The following is an 18,972-nucleotide window of genomic DNA, read 5'->3' as shown; positions in this document are numbered from 1 at the left end:
TTCCTGACCTCAAGTCTAGCTATTTATCACTAAAGATTTAATTCTTATATATATGAATTTCACTTACACATATATTTTAAGGGCATACTGCAATAATTAAATGAATTAATACATGTAAGTGGCTTACAGAAGTGCCCAGCATACACACACGGACACTCACATTGTTTTTAATACTCTAATATACTTTATGAGATTTTTTTTTCCCTTGGAAGAGCTTAGCTTTCTGTGCTTTCCCAAAAAATTCCTCACTTGAAATTTGGTATTTTTGATAAATTAACTTAAAACATTGCCTGATGATACAATTAATAATTGCTTAATTTTTCCCCAAAAGTAAAATTTTTAAAATTTATTTTTAGGTGGAGAGTAATTGCTTTACAATATTGTGTTGGTTTCTACCTTATACCAACATAATCAGCCATAGGTATACATATGTGCCCTCCGTTTTGAACCTCCCTCCCACCTCTCACTTCAGTCTGGTTTGAGTTTCCTGTGTAAATTTTAAAAAATCAATGTGCCTATCACCCTGTCCTAGAAAAGTCTAAGAAATAGTGTATATTCCAAATAGGCCTTTACTTGACAAACATATGTCTTACTTATAAGATAAAATTGTACTAAAATATAAAATTTGAGTACACAAGTAGACTAGTACAGAGCCTGACTTTCTGATTTTATTTCTCTGGTTTGATTGCTGCCTATTTAAATAGTTCAATCTGCCCACCTCAACACTGTTCAACACAAGATAATTTCTTGTATATTTTTATAACAGAAAATTCATGGCAATTTTACTAAATAAAAAAAAGTGGTAAATATCTTCTTGTTCAGAGTTATATTCTTTTCAACATTAATGGATATTTAAGCTAAGTAAGCCAGGGATTTTTTAGTACAGTTTTTACTTAACTCAAAAATCTTTTCTTCTTGTCTAAGTGTTCAATTTTGTCTCAAGTCCCTAAAATAAGATAAGACAAACTGAATTTAAATCTGCAGGCTTTTCAGAGAGATGGGTATTAGGACTATGAAGACACAGGCTAATTTTCCCAAAGTAAACAATCATAGAAATGAGTCCAGCACATTCCCACTAAATGCTTGTTAGGACTTTACTTAACCTTAAGAGGAGGAAATGCTCAGCTATATGGCATGACTGCTTCCTAGAAATTCTTCACAACTACCTTAAAATGCATTTCTGTACTCCTACTTATATGGAACATGAAAGAAAAAAATTAGATAATTAATACCAGTTTAAAAAGCCTTTAAGGATATAAAAGGTATGTGATCTTGGAATTAGCTTTCCATCAAAATTATTTTTTAACTAAATAGATTATAACTACTTCATGAAAAACAAGTTTATTCTTAGAAACCTCTATTTGCAATAATTACAAGGTAGATGCTTTAGAAAGGCATCTAGAATGACAGTAAAAATTAATCAAGTTATGTCCTCTGATATTACCAAATCCAATTTAAAAATGCTGTCAACGATAACTGGGAAGCATGATATCCTGGCACCAAAATTTCATCATCTTAACATTCACGGCAAGGTGTTAATAGTTGAACTCTCCATGACCTGTGAAACTTATGAAAACAAAAAACTATCCTCTGAGAATGTCCCAAAGGATGCATAGGTGCTTACGATTAAACAGTTTTAGCTTCAAGTTGCTCTTTGTTGTAAAGTCAGTCTCAAATGAAACACCAAATTACATATTAACTCATTAGGGACTTAATGTTACTGGCCTTTCAAATTCGTGCTATGAGTTTGTCTGCAATTCCTTCAAGCACTTTCTAAAATTTCCAAATAAATGAGATTTTTCAAACAATTCAACAACGTATTTAATAAATAAAGTATGAAATATTCATAATTAAGATTCTCCCAAAGTAGAACTCGTTTTTCCATTAAACATGTTTTCTTTCCTTGTATTTGGAAGTGATATACTATATTCTTTTCATATCACAATTATAAGGCTAAATAAAGGCACGAACTAGACACAAGACAGCAATCATGAGGAAGAGTGCTTAGAGACAAGCCTGTTGACAGGACAACCTTTTTTTTTTTTCCAAACAACTGCTAATCAAGGAAATCATCCAGTCAGAACCCAGCAACTTTCATGTAAATCTGGTAATGTTTAAACATAACATAAAAAGTAGCCTTAGGTCAAGTGCTTTCTTCCCTCCTTCTCTCTCTTTGCTCAGAACATGGAAGACCAATATATTTAATGTACAAAGAATATGCTATTTTATTCACTTTCATTTGTGGTATACTAGTTATTTGAAGGAAATGGCAACCCACTCCAGTATTCTTGCCTGGAGAATCCCAGGGACAGGGGAGCCTGGTGGGCTGCCGTCTATGGGGTCGCACAGGGTCAGACACGACTGAAGTGACTTAGCAGCAGCAGTTATGTGGTATCTTTTCAATTACATGAGTTAATATACTTATTATGATGTATTAACTATTTAGTTGAGTTCTTTTTTCTCCATTATCAATTGTCATTCTATTTACTGTATTAAAATAATCTAGCCTTTCTAGATAAAGAAGATGCAGCACATACTACATAAAAAGGAATATTACTAAGCCCTTAAAAAGAATGAAATAATGCCACTTGCAGAAACATGGATGGACCTAGACAGTGGCACAAAGTAAGTGAGAAGGAGAAGGAGAAATATCATATGACATCCCTTATATGTGGAATCAGAAATGATATAAATGAACTTACTTACAAAACAGAGACACATAGACGTAGAAAACGAACTTGTGGCTGTCAGGGGAAAGGGAGAGTTAAGAGGTCTGGGAAGGTCACGTGCACAGTGCTATACTCGTAACGGGTAAACAGCAAGCACCTACTGTATAGCGCATGGAGCTCTATTCAGTGTTACTGCCAGCCCGGATGGGAGGGGACTGGTGGGAGAATGGATTCCTGAATAGGTATGGCTGAGTTCCTTTGCTCTTACTTGAAACTATGACCACGTTGTTAATCGGCTATACCCCAATACAAAATATTAGGCTGGTGCAAATGCAATCAGTTTTGCATTGTTGTACTTTGCTATTTGATATTAGAATATACTTTGAAATAAATGTGGTTACATTATATAAAAAAATTCTCTAGTCTTGTGAGATATTTCAGTAAACAAAATATTTAAAATGTAAGAGATACATTAATACAAATCACCAGTAATTTATTCATACAGAATCTGTCAGTAAAATGCATTTATTATCCCGCTGAGCAAGGCACAATAAAAAAAATCTTTTAGGTAAAGAGAAAAGTTAAGCCAATTAATCGAGGTGTAATCGAGAAAAAAGATTAGAAGAACCTATCAGTATTCATTTTCAAGTTGCAAACTCAAATATTTAGCACCTGGAACTGATCTAATTCTTTAAATAAACAGATACTAAAGGATAAGAATAAAAGAAGATCCAACAGAATATTTATTTTGTTCTAGGTTTGGAGCTCTATACGTTTAAGTATGATCTCGGAATAACAACAGTTCCAGTGAAGGTAATTTTCAAATTGTATCCCCATCAAAATCAGGATAGAAGACACTTCCTATTAGAAATACATAAGCTGGCTCAACAACCAATCCCAGGAACTTAACATGATTTTCTTCAATCTGATAAACTACAATAAGTCCACCTTCAAGATTTCAGGAACACATAGAAAATGCTTAGTGCCCTTGGAGTTCCTGCTGGTCACCTACTTGGTCTATACAGTAATCATCAGAAATGATACTTCAATTCAGTTCAGTTCAGTCACTCAGTCATGTCTGACTCTTTGCAACCCCATGAACCACAGCACGACAGGCCTCCCTATCCATCACCAACTCCCAGAGTCCACCCAAACCCATAAAATGATACTTAGAGATGACAAAAATCAATTTTGGGTAATTTAAATGATTTGGCAAAATAAGATTTGTTCTAGTTGTCCTATATACTAAAATTTTACACTAAAAATATCCTGTCATTGGATGATTTCATTTTTGTTTAGCAAATCACTACTTTAGTCTTAGTATTCACTGGAAAGATAAGTTGTATTTAATCGACAAAAGCAGCAAGACAAAATAAGTTACAACTGATTTTATATTTGCTTACTACACATTATCTTTCAATCACACGAAACAAAATTCAACCTAAAGTCTGCAAACATAAAAGATAAATCTTTAACTAGATGAAACATAACTTTTACAAAATTGTAGACATAATTTAAAGACAGAGCTATTGATTGAAAATAGGTAGCTATTTATTTCAAAGTATTATATAAGGAAGCATAAAATAAAAGAGATAAAGTACTTAAACTATCGATCTTACTATAATGAAATGGAAAAGTTGAAAATTACTTGTATTCTCTGTAGAGAACTGACTTATTTTGAGGGTAAATGAACATTGTGTCATCTGATCTTCAAACTGTAAAAGGCCTAAGAAACACAAGCTGTTATTAACAGGGAGCTGGTGGGGCCCAGTAAGTTACGTAACCTGCCAAAGTCACATCACCCAAGGCACTCGAAAGACAGAGCCTGCATTCCCAGCCAGGACTGTCTCCCTGCTGTCTCCCCAGTAGTGACAAGGAGAGCAAAACATCACTATTAAAAACAAACAAAAGCTGAGGCTTATCACAGGGAGAATTCAGCAATAACTTAAAATGTGAAGAAACCAAAAGGAATTCTTTTTCTTTGATTGTAATCACACATAATTCATATGGGAATATACCTGTGGGAAACAAAAATTAGGGAGAAACAAACTGGACTTTATGGACTAGAAAACAATAATTGGAATGTTCAGCACATATATCGAAACCCAATGCACACACACACAAGAAAACGACAACGCTCCTCCAACTTTTGTGTATCCAACAGTAATCCCTTTTAAAAGGCAGGGAATGCTTTCTGCAGACCTCAAAACCCTAACCCTAAACTGAGGTGTCCAGATATATACAGTCTTGGAACTTATAAAGCAGGATGTCTAATGATTTTTCCCAGTACATCAACATCCCAACAGAGAAGGTGCATGTGACCAGGATAAAAGCTATCTGAACCAAAAGGCTGACTTCTTTAAGTGTAATCACATCAGTTCTATAAATGAATATATAATATGGTAAACTTAAAAGGTCTACATAGTTCAGCTGAGTTCAGTCGCTCAGTCATGTCTGACTCTGTGACCCCATGGACTACAGCACTCCAGGCCTCCCTGTCCATCACCAGCTCCCAGAGCTTACTAAAACTCGTGTCTGGCATATCGGTAATGCTATCCAGCCATCTCATCCTCTGTCAACTCTTTCTCCTCCTGCCTTCAATCTTTCCCAGCATCAGGGTCTTTTCCAATGAGTCAGCTTTTCGCATCAGGTGGCCAAAGTACTGGAGACTCAACTTCAGCATCAGTCCTTCGAATGATTATTCAGGACTGATTTCCTTTAGGATGCATTGGTTGGATCTCCTTGCAGTCCAAGGATCTAAAGAGTCTTCTTCAACACCAGAGTTCAAAACCATCAATTCTTTGGCACTCAGCTTTCTTTATGGTCCAATTCGCACATCCATACGTGACTACTGGAAAAACCACAGCTTTGACTAGACAGACCTTTGTTGGCAAAGTAATGTCTCTGCTTTTAAACAGGCTGCCTAGGTTTGTCACAGCTTTTCTTCCAAGGAGAAAGTGTCCTTTAATTTAATGGCTGCAGTCACCATCTGCAGTGATTTTGGAGCCCCCAAAAGTAAAGTCTGTCACTATTTCCATTGTTTCCCCAACTCCTGGCCAAAAAGCGATGGGACCGGATGCCATGATCTTAGTTTTGTGAATGCTGAGTTTTAAGCCAGCTTTTTACTCTCCTCTTTCACTTTCATCAAGAGGCTTTTCAGTTCCTCTTTGCTTTCTGCCATAAGGCTGGTGTCATCTGCATATCTCAGGTTACTGATGTTTCTCCTGGCAATCTAGATTCCAGCTTGTCCTTCCTCCAGTCTGGCATTTCGCAGAATGTACTCTGCATATAAGTTAAATAAGCAAGGCAACAACATACATTCTTGACGTACTCCTTTTCCAATTTGGAAGCAGTCTGTTGTTCCACGTCTGGTTCTAACTGTTACTTCTTGACCTGCATACAGATTTCTCAGGAGGCAGGTAAGGTGGTCTAGTATTCCCACCACTTGAAGAATTTTCCACAGCTTGTTTTGATCCACACAGTCAAAGGCTTTAGCATAGTCAATAAAGAAGTTAGTAGATGTTTCCCTGGAATTCTCTTGCTTTTTCTGTGATCCAAAGCATGATGGCAATTTGATCTCTGCTTCCTCTGCCTTTTCTAAATCCAGCTTGACTTCTGGAAGTTCTCGGTTTACGTACTGTTGAAGCCTAGCTTAGAAAATTTTCAGCATTACTTTGCTAATATGTGAGATGAGTGCAATTGTAAAGTAGTTTGAGCATTCTTTGGCATTGCCTTTCTTTGAGATTGGGATGAAAACTGTCCTGTTCCAGTGCGGCCACTGCTGAGTTTTCCAAATTTGCTGGCATATTGAGTGCAGCACTTTCATGGCATCATCTTTTAGGATTTGAAATGGCTCCGCTGGAATTCCATCACCTCCATTAGCTTTGTTTGTAGTGATGCTTCCTAAGGCCCACTTGACTTCACACTCAGGATGTCTGGCTCTAGCTGAATGGTCAAACCATCATGGTTATCTGGGTCATGAAGACCTTTTTTGTATAGTTCTTCTGTGTATTCTTGCCACCTCTTACTATCTTTTGCTTCTGTTAGGTCCATACCATTTCTGTCCTTTATTGTGCCCATCTTTGCATGAAATGTTCCCTTGATATCTCTAATTTTCTTGAAGTGCTCTCCAGACTGTCCCATTCCATTGTTTCCTCTAATACTTTGCATTGATCACTGAGGAAGGCTTTCATATCTCTACTTTGCTATTCTTTGGAACTCTGCATTCAAATGGGAATATCTTTCCTTTTCCCCTTTGCCTTCAGCTCCTCTTCTTTTCTCAGCTATTTGTTAGGCCTCCTCAGACAACCATTTTGCCTTTTTGCATTTCTTTATTCTTGGGGATGGTTTTAATCATCACCTCCTGTACAATGTCACAAACCACCATCCATAGTTCTTCAGGCACTCTGTCTATCAGACCTACTGCCTTGAATCTACTTGTCACTTCCATAAGGGAATTGATTTGGTCATATCTGAATGGAATAGTGGTTTTCCCTGCTTTCCTCAATTTAAGTCTGAATTTTGCAATAAGGAGTTCATGATCTGAGCCACAGTCAGCTCCTATTCTTGTTTTTGCTGACTGTACAGAGCTTCTCCATCTTCTGCTGAAAAAATATAATCAATCTGAATTCAGTATTGACCATCTGATGATGTCCACTTGTAGAGTCCTCTCTTGTGTTGTTGGAGGAGTGTGTTGGCTATGACCAGTGTGTTGTCTTGGCAAATCTCTGTTAATACTTCATTTTTTACTCAAAGGCCAAAATTGCCTGTTACTCCAGGTATCTCTTGACTTTTGCATTCCAGTCCCCTGTGACGAAAAGGACATCTTTTTTGGTGTTAGTTCTAGGAGGTCATCATAGAACCGTTCGACTTCAGCTTCTTTGGCATTAGTGGTTGGTGCATAAACTTGGATTACTGTTTATTGAATGGTCTGCCTTGGATATAAACAGAGATCATTCTGTCGTTTTTGAGATTGCACCCAAGTACTGCATTTCAGACTCTTTTGTTCACTATGAGGGCTACTCCATCTCTTCTAAGGGATTCTTGCCTACAACAGTTGATGTAATGGTCACCTGAATTCTATTCACCATTCTGGTCCATTATAGTTCTCTGATTCCCAAAACGTCAATGTTCACTCTTGCCATCTCCTGTTTGCCCACTTCCAATTTGCCTTGATTCATGGACCTAACACTCAAGGTTCCTGAGCAATATTGTTCTTACAGCATCAGACCTTGCTTCCATCACCAGTCATATCCACACCTGGGAGTTGTTTTTGGTTTGGCTCCATCTCTTCATCCTTTCTGTTTCTATTTCTCCATTTTTCTCCAGTAGCATATTGAGCACCTACCGACCTAGGGAATTCATCTTTCAGTGTCGTATTTTTTTGCCTTTTCATACTGTTCATGGGGTTCTCAAGGCAAGAATGCTGAAGTGGTTTGCATTCCCTTCTCCAGTGAACCACGTTTTGCCAGAACTCTCCACCGTGACCTGTCCATCTTGGGTGGCCCCACATGGCATGGCTTTAGTTACATTGAGTTAGAAAAGGCTGTGGTCCATGTGATCAGTTTGGTTAGTTTTCTGTAAGTGTGGTTTTCTTTCTGTCTGTTGTCTGATGGACAAGGATAAGAGGCTTGTTGAAGTTTCCTGATGGAAGAGAATGTTTGTTGGGGAATACCTATGTAGTTAGATATGTCTAATTAAAACAGAAAAATGATATATTCTTCAAAATAAAATTTATTAGAAACTTTGTTTTTAAACATGTTATTTTTAAGAAGACAAATAACAAAGGAATTCTAAGAAGTAAAGGCACTTAGAAGTATCTCTCAAAGATGCAATGTTTAGCAATATAAATGAGGTGTAAGGTGAAATTTGCTCACGGAGTTAAGAGTGTTGTTTCAGTGTGCTACTAACTCTGGTTAAAGAAAGAAAATAGCAAAGGACCTTTCAATGATAAAGAACGTAAGCAATATCAGTATAAGAGGTAAGAGTGTTGGAGAGGAAACCATGTAATTCGAGCCTAAGGATGTAAAAGCAGTTTGAACAAAATTCTGTAATGTGAAGATGAGTGGGAAGTGGGACCAGGACAAGCATATTCTTCAAAGTCACAGTGACCAATGAGAGAAACTAACCTCTAACAACAAACACAAGCATGCTACAGCTGTTGGATAAAACAAAGGCAGACAAGAGGGTTCTTTTATGATCCAACAAAAATTCATCAGTTCATCCTGGAGAAGCATTTTATGCCTATTCATAACAGGTCCATTGGTGACGGCATATAACAATGAGTTTAAAACCAGACAAAAGTGGAAAGCAGTAACTGTTACGGAACAGTACAAGACTCAAGGCACAAATTCTGGAGAAGTCTAATGCCTGATGGGCCACCAATTTCCTCAGCCTACAGTGTGAGGCCAAATATTTCCAACTAGTGCCTCCAATTTGAACTTTATTCCCCACATGAGTCCTACAGGAAATAAAAACCCACTACAGAGAGGTACGGACTCTCTACGCCTCCCCTTAACCCTCACCTCACCACAAAGGTTTGCATTAATAGACATCTAATTTTAAAAGTGAACATTATACATTGATTATTAGTAGAGAAATGCAAATCAAAGTTACAATGAGGTATCACCTCACACTAGTCAGAATGGCCATCATTAAAAAAATCGATAAATGGTAAATGCGGGAAAGGATATGGAGAAAAGGGAACCCTCTTGCACTGTTGGTGAGAATGTAAATTGATACAGCCACTATGGAGAACAGTATGTATATTCCTTAAAAAACAAGGAGTATGACCCAGCAATCCCACTCCTGGGCATGTACTCTGAGAAAACCACATCTGAGGAGACACGGGTACTTCAATATTCAACACCCCAGTGTTCACTGCAGCAGTTTGTACAACAGCTAGGAAATGGAAGCAGCCTAGACGTCTGTTGTATTCATGTGATTTTCCAGAACAACCTTCAACATATGAAAGTTCCACATCTATCCCTAATATTTTCATACTAACCCACTGAAATTAGCATAGTTTCCGAAGTTGAATCGTATGGAATTAAACAGCAACCTGAGATCAGAAGACACTGACAAACAGACATTTATGTGGCAGTAATTTCCAGCAGTCTTGACACTGTGGTCTTTCTAAATGTCTACTGTATAGCACTTTTCTCTCAATTAAAAAAAAAAAAAAGGGACACAGTGTCTAAAATTCAAGGACTATAACCATAAAGAAAGGAAGAAAAAATTTGCCTGCAAAATTGATCTTCCCTTATAGTCTTCTTTATGCTTTTTTTTATTCTAAAAACAATTCCCTCTCCAGATTATTTATTCAAATAAAGTGTTTTATACTTAGCCATAACAATTTTAATTTAGTACGATGTGAATAGGAGTGTGTGTTGTATGTCTGTGTATGTAGGAAGTGTGTGGTAGCAGCTACTTCTAGGAGCCATGTGAACTCTGAAACAAAGTATAGCTCTCACTTTACCACCCTCCACCCTGAACCTTTCTCCACTCAAACACTTTTCCCTCTGCCCACCACCTATTAAGGATGCTAAGTTACCCACAGATATCCTACCAGATCTAAGGCAGATGTGGAATCAGATGTGATTCAAACCATACATTATGGACTTGGTCTCTTTCTACATTTGCCCAGAGTGGGGAATAGAAACAGCAAAAGAATGCAGAGTTATCATGAAGACTGGCTGATATATGTAAGGCATTTGGAAAAATAGTTTGTTCATAGAAAATATTCAGTATCTGATGGGTATTATTATTTTATAATTTTATGCATAATTGTGTCATGGATCCTCAAGACCACCCTTGGGTTTGATAATTTGTTGGAAGGAGCCACAGAACTCAGAAATGTTGTTATACTCGCTGTTACACTTTCTTACAGGGAAAAGATACAGAGTAAAATCACAGTTGTCTTCTCCCAGGAGAGTTTCATTATTCCAGCAACATGTCACAACACATGTGATATGATGTACTGCCAAGAAGGAAAGTTCAACCAAGCCTTGATACCAAGAGTTATTGAGGAGGTCAGTCATGCAGACCAGAATATAGACCCCAAAAAGAAGTGTTCACAATAAATAACATTTTTTGCATAACTATCCAGCTTGGCCCCAGGTCCGGGTATACAAAAACTGCTTTATTGGGCAGGATATTCCAAGAGTTTATAGTTGTTCTCCCCAGAGCCAGTAAAGGACCAGCAATTTCTTTGAAATGTGCAGGGTCTGAGTATCTCAAGTCTACTGAGTTAACCTTTCATGGCATAATAATTTATTAAGCAACTACCATGTACCAAGAGCTGTGATACTTAATACTTATCTCATTTAGTATTTAAATACTACCATGAGAAAAGAATTAACATTCCCTTTTACAATTATGGGAACTGAAGCTCAAAAATGTTAAAAGTATTTATAGTCATATAACTAGTGTGGAATCCAAACCTTGTTCTCTCAAACTGCAAAGCCTTTGCTATTCTTACTAAACCATGTTGACTCATAAAACATAAAAATTAAAGTAGCAAAAAAAAAAAAAAAATTAAAGTAGCATATTATGCAGTATATCATACATATAAACACATAATAAGTATATCTAATAGTCAAAGTTGTTTCTGCTAGTGAAAAAATAATTTTGAAAAACACTGTGAATTTATGGAGGAAATAAATTAGACTTGTGAACCAATTTTCATTTAAAATATTGACTTTATTGAAAGGCTATCTAGTCATAACCAGGTGATTATAACTAAGTCCAATAAATTCAGCAATAAAGCTTTCCTAAAATTAAAAATAAATTCAACCTTCTTTAAATTCAATCTTTTTTTCCTTTACACCTCAAAAGTTTTTAATCCCCATAAACATTTGCTGAAACACAAAAGTGACTCACCCATCTATTATGAACAATGTAATTTTTCATTGTAGAAATGAAAATGTATCACCAGTTTCCCTAGGGAGACAACAATGCTTTCTCACTTTAATACGTGTGTGGGTTTTTTCCCCCATTTAATCAGCTAATACTTTTCAAAAGATCTTTTTAATGCCTAAATGAAAGGATTCCACATCAGAGACCTGACCTCCCTATTAAAGCATCTAAAGGAAACCCTAGGAACGCAAAATCCATTCAAAGGCAAATCACAGGTAGCTTATTGTACAATGCATTAAGAAAAGAAAAGGGAAAAAAAGCTTCATAAAAACTGTACAGAAGTTGGTGAAATTATACCACAAAAATAAAAATTGATCTTAAGCATAAAGAAACAAATTCAGAGCCAAAAACTTATTACAAAAGTGCTTTGTAATCAGCCAGGAGGGGAGTCTTTATGAAAAACTTCAGAATTTGTCACTTTTTCAATCAAAATTTCTGATTACAACTTAATGTTGGGAAGGCCCAAAAGAGAACAAAACACACATTTTTCAATAGATTTAAAAATCTAAAAAATTTAAAGCTAACTTTCAACATCAGAAAAGATAAGTTTTACTATAGACAACAGGGGCAGAATGAATTACTAAACAGTAAATGAAGTAATATAGATTTAAATACTTTTAAAAAACAAATTAAGATTTTTAACATACCATAAACATGGTTCTGAAGTTATTCAAATCAGTCAAGAAGTCTTCTAGGGAAACCTTCTTCACGTCGATGGCGTAGTACGCCATTATATTCTGGTATAACTTGTCCATGTTTTCATGTAATTTTGAAAGCTTCTCATATTGTTCTTTTGCACTGATAACAAAGCTGTATATTACAGTTAAGGTACTCTGAAATTTACAAAGAAATGTTTTAGGGAAAAAAAATATCCTTAAGTCATATGTTTTAATTGTTAGCCATTATTACACATCTCCAAAATGCCAAAACTAGCTCTAATAGTTAACCATTTTTACAATTCAATCCATACTGTACAGTGATGAAATCTTCAGGGTGATTCCTAATTAACAGTGGAAAAACAATCAGAAAAGTTAAATATTTATATATTTAACATTTTGCTTTTATGATTGGGTTCAAGGATATTTTTCTTCTAATTTGCCTATCTTATCAGATGTCATAATATGATTTAAAATTATAGTTCAGTAGTTTCAATGATATTCAAATGTCTCCTTATACTTGCTAAAAATCTAGATCATAATAGTACTAGTGGTGCTAATAGTGCTAAATATTAATGCATTTATATCTAGTATAACTTTTAATCCTTGGATGAACAAAAGATTTTATATACTAAAATCACAAAATCATAAGCAGCTATAATAATACATACATGTATCTCTATATACTCTGTTGTGAAACATCCACATTTGTGAAATACTGTAGGTGAAGTGAATTTATGTAAATAGAAATCACATTTGAAATGCATTCAGAAATTATCATTACATGGAACTTATGCTGATTCATTTGTAATGTGCAGTAAGCATCCCTTTATTTACCTACCAAGTTCAGAAATCAATAGTGGTTCATTTATTCAGTCTATAAACTAGAATTTATGTCTCAAATAAGACTATACCCACATGGATTATTTACATAGCCTTAACTCCCATCTAAAAGAGGAATCATTTCCTGCCTTTGCTTGTCCAAACCTATCATTGTAAGCTTAGTTCAACTCTTCCTCTTCCATGAAGCCCCCTACTCTAATCTCTGCAACTAAGCGTGATCACTCGTCCCACTGAATACACAGCACTTGCCGTTCACTGTACTCTGTGCAGTGAAGTTCTTTGTTTGCCCTTCTGGTTCAATCCCCTGGCAGTGCTTTGTTCTTGCTGTCCTGGCGGCTCAGGCGGGAAAGCGTCTGCCTGTAATGCGGGAGACCCGTGTTCAATCCCTGGGTCGGGAAGATCCCCTGGAGAAGGAAATGGCAACCACTCCAGTATTCTTGCCTGGAAAACCCCATGGATGGAGGAGCCTGGCGGGCTACAGTCCATGGGGTCGCAAAGAGTGGGACACGACTGAGCAACTTCACTCACTCACACTTGCCACATCTTGGGGGCTGATCCCCTGTGACTGTCTGCCCTTTCTCTAGCTGTTGTATTAAGTCAAATCGTCTGCAACTGTATGGGTGCCGATGACTAGTTTCACTCTTCTGTCATCACTCTTAAACTGTGGTAGGAAAGGTAAGAAGTCTCACAAGTCTGACGTGAGAGCATGTATATATATATATATATATATGACTAATTCGAAGTTGTACAGAAGAAATCAATGCAACATTGTAAAGCAGTTTTCCTCTAATTACAAAATAAATTTTTTAAAGCCTGATATAAATCATGGAACTCTCTTCATAAAATCGTGCATACATACATTCATACACACACACAAACACATACAATTTGGATGCAATGTTATGGGCTAACAGAGTTCCTAAAAAGTAGCTACCCTGGACAACCGGTTGCACTGCATGGTGGGTATTCCTAACTGTATGTTCTACAGTCACTCCTATTTTGCTTCATCATGACTTATTAGGCTTTCAGGTTTTTGTTTTTTTAATTTATTTTTAATTGGAGGACAACTGCTTTATAATATTGAGTTGGTTTCTGCCATACACCAACACGAATCAGCCACAGGAAATAACAGGTACTCCACAAATACTAATAATTTTTTTCTAATACCTAGGAATATGCCCATTCATAGGAATCAGCTTGGTAAATAAGTTAAAATAAAGCCCTATTATTCAATAACACTTCTTAGATTTTCAGGGAAGAATCAAGAGTAAACAAAATATCAGAAATATGCCTGGACATACTTAAAAATAGCAAAATTCCATTAAATGATGTGATGTGAAAGAGGATCAAGAGCCAAAACAATGGAAATTATATGGTCTTGTTCTAACAGCTAGAGTTTTAAATATGCTTATCATTGTTATCTATGTAACAATTTGCTGCCAAAGGAAACGAAGTACAACTTTAAATAGTGGAATTACTAGCAAAAAATGGTAAGACTGTGATTGAATTGCAATGATGTTGGAAAGAGCCAAATGAATTCTCAGAAGTATAAAATGACCATCTGATAGAATGGAATAATGGGCTACTTTAGTGAGGCTAGTGGTGGATACTGTCTCATTAAGAGATGGCAGAACCTTCAGATAAAAAATACTCTTCATCATCTGAAAGAAAAAGCAAACACAGGTGTTCTCATGCCAATTGTTGAACTCCAGTTAGAAATTAATGCCCGTAACTTTAGTAGTAACAAGGCTTTATTTTTTCCCCAGCACAAGTCCTATATTTATAAAGAGCTTTAGAGAAAGGCAAGTTATTCAACAAAAGTTTGATAAAGTTCATTACAGAAATATTGATATATATCCAATTACATGACATTTTTGTGAAATCTATTTTCTTTTCCTTTACCAAGACTAAAGCAATATTCTGATGAACTTCTACTTGACCCAGTGGAATTTTCCCATTTGAAAGGCACATGAGAACCAGATCTGTGTTCACACACATTGAACAACACGTTTAGTTTTGGCCAACTGAGTAGTCAGACCAAGATGTGGGATTTAAACAAGTTCTGTTCATTCCCAAGCACTACGGCACAAATAGATTCTACCTTTATTAGCATATTATTGCACGTCTCCACCTAAGATACCTTTTACTTCCATTAATCACCTTACAAGGATGAGCTTCAACTGGTCCTACACATTTAACACCTTTAACAGATCTTCTTAATGACCCGGGACCCAGATGGCCAGGCAACCAGCTAATCTACAAGTATTCACTGAACCCCACTGAGAACGCCTCTTCTAGGCAGTGTGGAAAACACTGGCTAACACGGTCAGCAAAGTCCCCATTTTCCATGAAACATGCATTCTAGAGAGTGGTGACAGATAGTAAATAAATGAATGAGATATTCAGACAGTAATAAGGGTGATAAAAACAAACGTTTGTGCGTGATGTTGTACAGAGTGACAAAGCCTAACATGCAGGGTAGTGAGGGAACTCCTGGCTGAGAAAGCGACAGTGACCGAGGCATGCCTGTCAAGCCCAACATAGTCAATAAAGCAAGACCTCTGCGAAGGAAGAGATCACTATAGACCTGAGGATGTACAGAGGATGAAGAGCAAGATATTTTAACCAAAGTCTTTAAAGTTTGTTGAGAATGTGTTAAATAGAAAACAAGTGAGAGAAAGCGGGGGAAAAAAGGAGGAAAGAAGACTAATTTAAGAGAAAAAATCTGCTCTTACAAATCACTCAATTACCTAACTTCCCACTCTTGCAAATGGACCATGTATTATGCAAGTTTACATTTCACTCATTCCACTCTTCCATTTTCCTTCCTAATCACACTTCAATTAAATTAAAATGTACTAAATTGCTTTACCAGAAAAATTCTGTGCTTTATGCAGTGTGAAATATAGATGTAAGTAATATGAGAATTTATTGGGACAGTTTCAGCATCTACCTAGTAATTTCTGGAGTGTCCAAAATATTGTTATACAGTGAGACAGCAAAAAAGAAACTGAAAATAAAGTGTGATTACAAAGAAGAAATTTAAAGACTAAAAAAATGGAAAAGTGACAACTTGTCATGTAAGTTCTATGGCAAATACAAAAATATCAAGCAAAATGATTTTTTTCTATGAGACTTGGGAGACAGTGGGACAAGGAGAAAAAAGAAATGCAAAGGCTTGTGCAAGGAAAATTTTGAGGGTGATGTGCTAGGATCTATTTGTTATTTTTCCTTAAAATAAGATATATTCCAGAATGTAAAGGTCAAAAGAAAGGAATAAGCATTGCATGACACTAATCCTGGCATTTTCCCCATTTCTCATGGATAAAGAATTTAAAAAGTATGTACACCTTACGTATAATACTTTTCGATATATAACAATATTGGTGACCCTACCACAAATCACAAAACAAATTTTTCAGGCAAATACTTACAGTGAAATTACTCTAATTACACTTCTCACCAGACTTAGCAATTGAAAAGTAGGGTAATTATTACTAAAAAGTCAATGTGATAATGAAATAACTGTGCATGCCTTTTAAAGAATGTAATTTTGTCTTTTTTAATATTAAGATATGAATGTAAAGAAAACAAGTACTGGTAGAATAAAAATACAATACACTATAGTTGAGTGCTACTCATGAAATTACAACAAAATTGTATCACTATAATATAAAACAATTAACAAATTATTTAATAGTTCAGTAAATCATGATTGTTTAAATATCTATTTGCATAAACGTACCATTAATAACTTTGATAACACACACATTCTTTCAGAATTGACTGATGAACCAAACGTTTGATATGTCTTTCAACTAATAAGCACTAATACTTAAACAAACTGCCAGTGTTAATAACCCCAACTTCAGTTAAACACAGTTTAATTTAGTGTGTATTTAGTCCCCAAATTCTTCCATTTTCTTAGATGTAAGAAGCTCACAATTTGCCAATTTAATAAAATCTGTATAAATGTATTTAATATTCAAAATCTGACTTGTTGTCAGTCCTAATTAAACAAAGCTTTGCAATGAATGAATTTAATTACTTAGAAACTAGTATGTCTAAGATGAAGAGCAAACGAGTGCAATCTAATCTCAGCAAAGAATATTTATGATTATAAGCTTTGTCAATAGCAAAGTGCACCAACTGTTCATATATTTGACTTCCAAGAGATACATGAATGCTAATCAGTTCATTAGAGGCATCTAGGTTGTGATATTTAGCGACAGGATGTAGGAGCTTTCTTGTCCATGGAGTATAATTGTACTCAAAATGAAAAACTGTTTCCAACAAAGCTTCATCCTTCCTGTTTCTGATTTCCTGCTGGCTGCTTTTTATGAGCTGCATACCTTTCAACAAGCCAACATCATTCAGCTTCTGTGTCATATGAACACAAATATGGATAGGTCCTGAATTGTCTGCTGAGCAGAATTCTACTAGCCTTATTCTAATCTCAAGAATTCGTTTCCGGTCCTATGTTCCAGATAACTGAGATTCATAATTAGTACATGCACAATGTATTACTGGAGATTGTATGCAAGTAAAACCTTTTCAAAAATGCTTTCTGTCTATAGGGAACAATAAAAAATGACTCAATGAACAGTTCTTAATGATCACAATACTGTCACATATGAATATTGTAACATGATAAAATGGTGGGTGGGGGGAAGATAAGAATGATGTAACATGTAATTCTACAATAACAAATTTAGGCTTAACCACACTTTGCCAAAGGAGAAGGTGTGGCAAATATATATTTGATGGATAAATACAGATTTCATCTTCAGTTTTCAAAACACAACCTTTTCAAATAAAGACATCCTGCCTAATAAAAGAAGAAACTGTGTGGATAGGAAACATAACGAAAGGAAACAAACACATTAGCCTGAATTGATTATTGCTGGAGTGCATTTTTATGATATTTCCCAAAAGAGATGGTGCAGAAAGCTAAAATTGAACTAATTCACAATTAAGCTGAAAGTATACAGTAGAATAAAGTCTATGACAAGCCAAATAATAATTTTGTGATTTGCCAAATCTCAGGGAAGAAGAGATGAAAAGAGGAAAAGTAGTTATTTTAAGCATCTCAGTTTAAAATAAAATTAGGAGTACCTACTTACAAGTGTTTGTTTAGAAATGGGTTATCCTTTCATATGGAATTCTGAAGCCCATACAGGATTTTTGTATAGTTGTAATATTATAAGGCAAAAGATATCAGTCTCTAATTTCACAGAATGGTTTGGAGAGAAAACTCAACATTAGTTTCTGGAAATAAAAAAAAAAGTTTATTACTTCAATTACTCATTAAAGATGAGTTCACTGACAAAGTGGGGCTTCCCTCATAGCTCAGTTGGTAAAGAATTCGCCTGCAGTGCAGGAGATCCCAGTTTGATTCCTGGGTCGGGAAGATCCGCTGCAGAAGGGACAGGCCACCCACCCCAGTATTCTTGGGCTTCCCTGGTGGCTCAGCTGGTACAGAATCCGCCTGCAATGCGGCAGACCTGGGTTCAATCCCTGGGTTGGGAAGATCTTCTGGAGAAGGGAAAGGCTGCCCACTCCAGTGTATAGTCCATGGGGTAGCAAAGAGTCGGACATAACTAAGCAACTTTCACTTCCCACTGACAAAGTTAGCGAAACCAAAGATAATGAAATTCAAAGGACCTTAAATTAAGCAAGACAACCCCAATGCTATTAGTTTTATGTATATATGCATATCTACACACATACATACACACATGTATTGGTCAATTTTATTTTGAGTCTGGAAAATACCAATACCAGTAGGACTGTGGTAAGTTCAGGTTTGCTTTTTGGAACAATGTAGTATTTCTAAAGGAAATTTTGGTTTCTCGAACATGAGTTAACTTTTGATATGCAAAAATTAA

General features: G+C 35.9%; 1 protein-coding gene across 5 annotated transcripts in view; it reads right to left on the bottom strand.

Moving 5' to 3' along the window:
• DIAPH3 (diaphanous related formin 3) overlaps nucleotides 1-18,972 on the bottom strand; it is a 549,655-nt gene that overhangs the window by 201,014 nt on the left and 329,669 nt on the right. For all 5 annotated transcript variants that reach the window (XM_070471159.1, XM_070471157.1, XM_070471160.1 and 2 more), the window contains one exon: nucleotides 12,233-12,398. In XM_070471159.1, coding sequence (XP_070327260.1) covers nucleotides 12,233-12,398 — 166 coding nt within the window. The remainder of the gene's footprint in view (nucleotides 1-12,232; nucleotides 12,399-18,972) is intronic.

This window comes from Odocoileus virginianus, chromosome 8 (assembly GCF_023699985.2).
Source record: "Odocoileus virginianus isolate 20LAN1187 ecotype Illinois chromosome 8, Ovbor_1.2, whole genome shotgun sequence".
Taxonomy (NCBI): domain Eukaryota; kingdom Metazoa; phylum Chordata; class Mammalia; order Artiodactyla; family Cervidae; genus Odocoileus; species Odocoileus virginianus.
The sequence above is the reverse complement of the archived record's forward strand: the minus strand, read 5'-3'. Positions and strand labels throughout refer to the sequence as shown.